Genomic DNA, 6,351 nt, shown 5'->3' with positions numbered 1-6,351 from the left:
AAAATAGTTCCACAAAAATTTGCTTAGTAAATGTAAAAACCAAAGGAAAACTTGATCTTTTATTGACCCTTTCGTTATTGAATCATTGAACTCCTCAAAGTTGTTGTTGTTGACTGGTGTAAAGAAATGACACATCTGGTATGCATGTTAGAGTTAGCAGCAGTCTCAAGTATTGTATCATACACGTGACTAAGATCGTAGTCTCCCTCGTCCCTTCTTCAAAACCTCCTCGCCTCCTCTTGCTGATAGTTATGATGTTAAGACTTAGAAGCAGTCTCAATTCTTGTATCATAAACGTGGTAATTTTGGTAAGCGCCATCATCTCTTCTTAACCCTAACACAACCCCCTCCCCCGACGCTCGCCCTTATTTAATGCAGCTTGGTGTTGGCATGTTCAATATGAATTGGCATGTAAATACCATGACTGATGAACCTCTCTTGAGTTTATTCCTAGTTAACATGGAATGTGTTTATCTTATATATACTAGAAAACAAACCTGTGAGGTTGTAACTTCTTGACAGCGACTTTGTGAAGATTGAAGGTTGCCTTGTAAACCACACCCATACTTCCTTCTCCCAGCTTGTCTTCACGGTTAAACTTCAAATCTTCTCTTTTGATGATCTTTATAGAGTCAACGCTGTAACCTGATTTGGATGCTTATATGAATTTTAAAATGAACAGAGAGCAATACATAAGATAATGTAATGTGAGAGAAACGAGACACATGTGTACAAAATAAATATTAAATACAAATTGGGTATGGAAACTGATATGAAATATTGTTTTAACAATTTCACAATCTAAGGACCGTGTAACACGGTTGTTTGAAGTGATCATTTATCACATTTTCTAACAAAACGTATATAATGTTCAATTCTAGACCTGGTCAATAACAACAACCAATATACTAATATATTTAAAAACACTTTTTAACATAGATTTTTGTTTCTTTTCCAATTTATTCATCTTTTGCTGCTTTTTTTGTGGTATTTTTTATTCTACAAAATGTATATTTGTGTGCAAATTGAGGGCGCTATTTTTTAATTAAATTTAACCAAATAATGTAAGTTATTCTTAACATTTAATGATAAAATGATATAAACTCCTCAAAAAAAGTTTGGAAACTTTCAAAAACGGCTGTGTATCAGAATTTGTTTTTCTCCACATTGTTTCATATTAGTGAAACCATTGTTCTTTCCTGTCAACAATAACACCTCATTTGTGACGATAACTTATTCCACGGCTGAATAACTTTCTTTGAAAGACAACGAGGTCTCAAAGAAAATATGCCAAACTGACTATTGTCTGCGCTCATCTTAGTGCTTTGAATGAATGAGCGAGTGAATAAAAGAATGAATGAAAAGTTGTTTGCCGTACATCATGTTGAATAAAAAGTGATTGTTTACATGTGGATTCAAATGGATCAACGCAAGTCAATATCTCTTGCTGGTCTTCATTGGTTATTGCAAGAAAATTTTAATCAACCATGGTTCGATTATCAGATCTGGATAAGGCTCGAACTATTGGTCAGCTTGAGGCTGGCATACCTCTGAATCAAAGTGCGGCAACCTTTGGAGTTTCCCGCAGTATGATCTCCAAGCTAAAAGCCAAGTTTCGTCAGACCGGAGATGTCAAAGACAGACCCAGAAGTGGCCGCCCAAGATAAAGCAACGGCTGCAGAAGGCCGGTGCATCAGACTGGCAGCACTTTGAAACCGTTTTTAATGAAACAGTGTGATATTCTTTATTCATGTTTACCGATGCAAATGGCGCAGACAATGGCAGATTTGGCACATTTTGTTTAAGACCTCCTTGTCTTTCAAAGACAATTACTCAACCATGGAATAAGTTATGGTCACACATTTGTGTGTATTGATATGAAACAATATGGATATAGATTTCAAATATTTCTAATAAAGCCGTTTTGGAAAGTTTCCAAACTTTCTTAGTCCTTTTATGATGTTTTAATGCCATTAGACAGTGTCTACTCCTTGTAAAGATGAAAACACGGTTTAAGATAAATAGCGCCATCAGTGTTCATCTTTTCTTTAAAATGACGTAGTTTTACATGTTATCAAGCAACCGTGGATTTTATTAACAATGCCTCTAAAATATGAGAAAGGGGTGTGTTATTTTGGTGCAAACATCGAGTAGGCCTCAATGCAGCCTATCTAAAAAAATGAATGTGAAAAGCGCCCTCTTTGGCCATTAGAAAATATTGTTGTGACATGATGCTTTATTAACGTCAAGGGCGCAGTCTTAGAGCTTCTTAGCTTTCAAGTGCCTTTTGTTCTGTTCAAATCACAATTGTGCCATTTTTACTAGGGAAGAGAGTTGTACATGTAAATAGCGCCATCAGTGTTCATCTTTTCTTAAAAATGACGTAGTTTTACATGTTATCAAGCAACCGTGGATTTTATTAACAATGCCTCTAAAATATGAGAAAAGGGTGTGCTGTTTTGGTGCAAATATCGAGTAGGCCTTAATACAGCCTATCTAAAAAAATTGAATGTAAAAAGCGCCCTCTTTGGCAATTAGAAACTATTGTTGTGAGATGATGGTTTATCAACATCAAGGGCGCATCAAGTTTATCAAGAGTTCCTTGCTGAAATCAAAAAAATGCATCGATTACACAACAATACAAAATTGTTTTTACTGTTTTTACTGTTTCATCATGATACAGGTTTCACTTTTTCACTTGAAACAGATTAAAAGATAATAAGTATTTCACATTCTGCTGTAAAATTAAGTACATGCACATGTCAACGATTTTATCATGGTAAATACTGTTCTTTGTGTCACTCAAGACATGTTAAAAGACAAACAAATATTGCAGACTGTTGTAAAATTAGAATCATGTCAACGAAATACTGTGACGCCGTTCGAAATTTTACTGAGCAAGTATTGGTACATAATCATTTCTAATCCTACAAATGAATGTTCTTTTATTAACTGTACTGTACAGGTATTTGGATACAACATTCAAGTCAATTTTCTAAAAAGTTGCACAAAAGGTTTTTCATACATTTGTGTTTGGTGAAGTAGATCTCTGGATTACCGAAACCAACATGAATGAAACAATCGGTATTTAAAAGCTAGGACTGCTCCCTTTACGTTGATGAAAGCATCATGTCACAACAGTATTTTCTAATTGCCAAAGATGGCGCATTCCATTTGCACAATTATTTTTAGACAGGCTATATACCTGGAAGCCACTTGGCTGCTTCCTGCAAATCTTTCTGCGCATCTTCCAACTCCACTCTTTTGTCTTGATGTCCTGTAAATAGTCAATCAAAATAAACGTTGATTTGAAATCATCCAAATAATGGCAATTTTAGAACTTGTATTTGTGTCGTGGACTTAATTTTTATAGGCTCAAGGGAATTATATCACGAATAAAGGTACATTCTTGCGATGGAAAAGGAGTGAATTTTATTTTCTTTCTTTCAGAGCTGATATATCAATGAAATTACAACTGGTATATTATTATTTGTGTGCGTTCGAATCATTGTGTTTGTTCTTAATTTACATTATCTGTAAGTTATAATTACGATAACACTGACCTTTGACTTTCTCCAGTAATTCTCGTTTATCTTTGGCTTCATCCTCCATGTCTACATCGATTCTTATTTTAAGAACGTTCCTGCTTTTCTCGAAGGCTTTCCCAATATCTTCCATAGGATTATTGTGTGGATCATCTGTAAGTCTCTCCATCAATTTCTTCATTTCCACCAAGACGCCAAACTGAACGGTGTTTTGAAGCACATCCAGTCGTTCACTGAACGCATTGAACTGATCGGTTATCTTATTTCTTCTCAAAAACTGTCTTAGAAAGTCGCGTTTCTTCAGTTTTTGTATGAAGCTCTCTGTATCGGCCACAACCTTCCTGAGCTGCATCAGCGCTGTGCTAAAAACTGGACATTTCAAGGACGAATCTTGCTTTTGTAACTCTATTATCTTAGACCTTTCTTCTTTCATTCGAGAAAGAACCTCAAGAGCAGGCATAAGACATTGGATTCTGTCCGACAGTCTTTGACATTTACTGTGGAATGATTTGACTTCTTTAACTCCATCAACAACGCTCTTCGTTAAAGTAACTATTTCCAGAGACAATCCAATGATATCCATTGTTTAATACCTGCTGTAAAATAAAGAATCACCTGGATGAGTTATGGAGAAATCAGAAACGGGTACCCCTACTCTTTGTATTGTCTATGGCCTATACGATGAGGGGCAAAGCAGAAGAGCCAAACTATCACAACAGAGATCGAGAAAACGCTTTGTGTATTTCAAAGGTGTAAAAACTGCCCCTAATTCACCGAAACAACATATCCAAATAAAAGGAGGTACGGGAAAATGGTAATTAGCATATATTCAAAATATATGCTAATGCAAGGCTCAAATTTCAAAATTGGGCAAATACAGAGAAAAGTGATGTACAGTTCCTGAGTTATAGGCATAAAGGTTAAATGTCAAATTTTGGTCTCCAGCATTGTCCACAGGGGTTAAAATAAATGCTCCTGCAAACTATTAAAATAATGTTGTTCCAAAGGGAATAATTTGTTTTACACTCTGGACAATTATAGTGGATGCCAAAATTTGACATTTGACTTTTATTCCTATAACACAAAGGCTGTACATCGGAGATATCTCCAACTATACTTTTACTAAATCCTAAAAATGAAAGGAATACAATGATTATGGGGTTGTTTTTATCCATATTCGCCCAATTTTGAAATTTGAGCCTTGCATTAGTGGCCATTTTGAATAAAATATGCAAACGCTATGTCCCTTTTTGTCATTTTGGGATATGTTGTTCATGGGGGTGTTTCGAGTCACCAGGAAGCAACGACATTTGGTGTTCCAATTTTGTCTAGCTCCAACGTAAATTGACTCGTCTAATTTGCAAACTTCAATGATTGCAGTAAATTACTGTCTTTAAAAAAGCATGTTAATAGCCATGATTAGGATAGGATTTGACTAATCCGTGTTCAATCCTGCAATTTTGTTAAGAGGAGCTTAGCGGTTACATAACTCCCTGGTAACTGGATCACGCACCTTTTGGAATTGATAAAACATGTCATAGACTTTGTGTTGCGATCATTCCGATCATGATTCAGGACTTTAAAACGTGATTCAGTTGACATGGTGATAATCGGATTACAAGTGCTTCATTGATATCATTATATAACCTGTATTATACATAAAGTAAGTGATTAATTAATGAAATGACGTAACTCTTTATAATCTGAGATGATAAAACTAAAATATAAATGTATGTATTATATAAATACATTCACCGAAGTTTCATTTAAAACGACTATTGCGTGCCAATTTCATTTTGTTTAAACAATCAAATTATTTGATTAAGTGTTATCTTTCATCTAGTGATTATTATAATCGCTGGATGAAAGATAACACTTGCGACCTATTATTTAAGATACGTCAAGTTGAATATCAATAAAAAAGGAAAGGTCTACTGACCTTGTAATGACATGAGCTCGGTGTGTGCATTACCTAAATTCAAATTAATTTTTAATTACAATAGAAATAGTAGTTTCTTTCTTACTTTTTATGTTCATTTTGAATATGATATTTCATAGTTTTTAGATGGACCGTTTTAGCAGTGATGTTGGCGTTTGCCAGTTGAACAGTGACAGCGGCAAATAAACATGATAACCACTAACACGATAGCTTCCAATTTCACGAGAACAAACAGAGACTACGCTGCCGGGTTTCGATGCGAGTTTAAACCCCGGCGCAGTCTCTGTTTGTTCTCGTAATCATTTGACCTAACTTAAAATACCCCTGGGAAGAAACTAACTTGTTTGTCCCGGTTTCCCATACGAAAACATGGGGAACTGATCCTTGCTTTAATGGTTTATTGTGCTATGTATAGGGTGTGCGCTTTTAGCTGAAATCCGTCATTGTTTCATAAAGGTTTATATGAGCCACAGTGGCCAGGGAATTCCTGTAAAGTGCGCTGAGGCTTTTTTTAATGTTTAATTTAGCCGAATTGCGACTGACGTTATTTTAACCAATGAAAACATATTGTTGTGACACATTATAAAACAAACCTTCAAAAAAAGTGTTCATTGTCTTTTATTCAAATGTGTGCACCTAAAAAATAAAATATCACGCCTAGTGATTGCTTTCTCCTTGCATCTATTTATTCCACAAGGTGTAAATGTTAGGGCCACTGCTCTATATTCATAACATTTAAAACTCAATATTGTATTGGATGACGTACATTTGGAAATAATTAGACAATCTAAATCTCTCGAAGTCGTTATAGTTGAAAGCCTACCTTGGAAATTTAATAGAAATACATATTTAAGCTATTATCACACG

General features: G+C 35.0%; 1 protein-coding gene across 1 annotated transcript in view; it reads right to left on the bottom strand.

Annotated features, from left to right (window-relative positions):
• The window catches only part of LOC140164253 (mixed lineage kinase domain-like protein), a 5,945-nt gene extending 1,817 nt beyond the window's left edge, over positions 1-4,128 (bottom strand). Inside the window, exons 1-3 of the mRNA XM_072187522.1 lie at positions 3,564-4,128; positions 3,206-3,277; positions 498-657 (exon numbers count right to left, since the gene is read on the bottom strand). Of these exons, the coding sequence (XP_072043623.1) occupies positions 498-657; positions 3,206-3,277; positions 3,564-4,128 (797 nt within the window). The remainder of the gene's footprint in view (positions 1-497; positions 658-3,205; positions 3,278-3,563) is intronic.
• Between the last annotated feature and the right edge of the window lie 2,223 nt (positions 4,129-6,351).

This window comes from Amphiura filiformis, chromosome 11 (genome assembly GCF_039555335.1).
Source record: "Amphiura filiformis chromosome 11, Afil_fr2py, whole genome shotgun sequence".
Taxonomy (NCBI): Eukaryota; Metazoa; Echinodermata; class Ophiuroidea; order Amphilepidida; family Amphiuridae; genus Amphiura; species Amphiura filiformis.
This window is presented reverse-complemented; position numbering and strand designations above follow the sequence as displayed.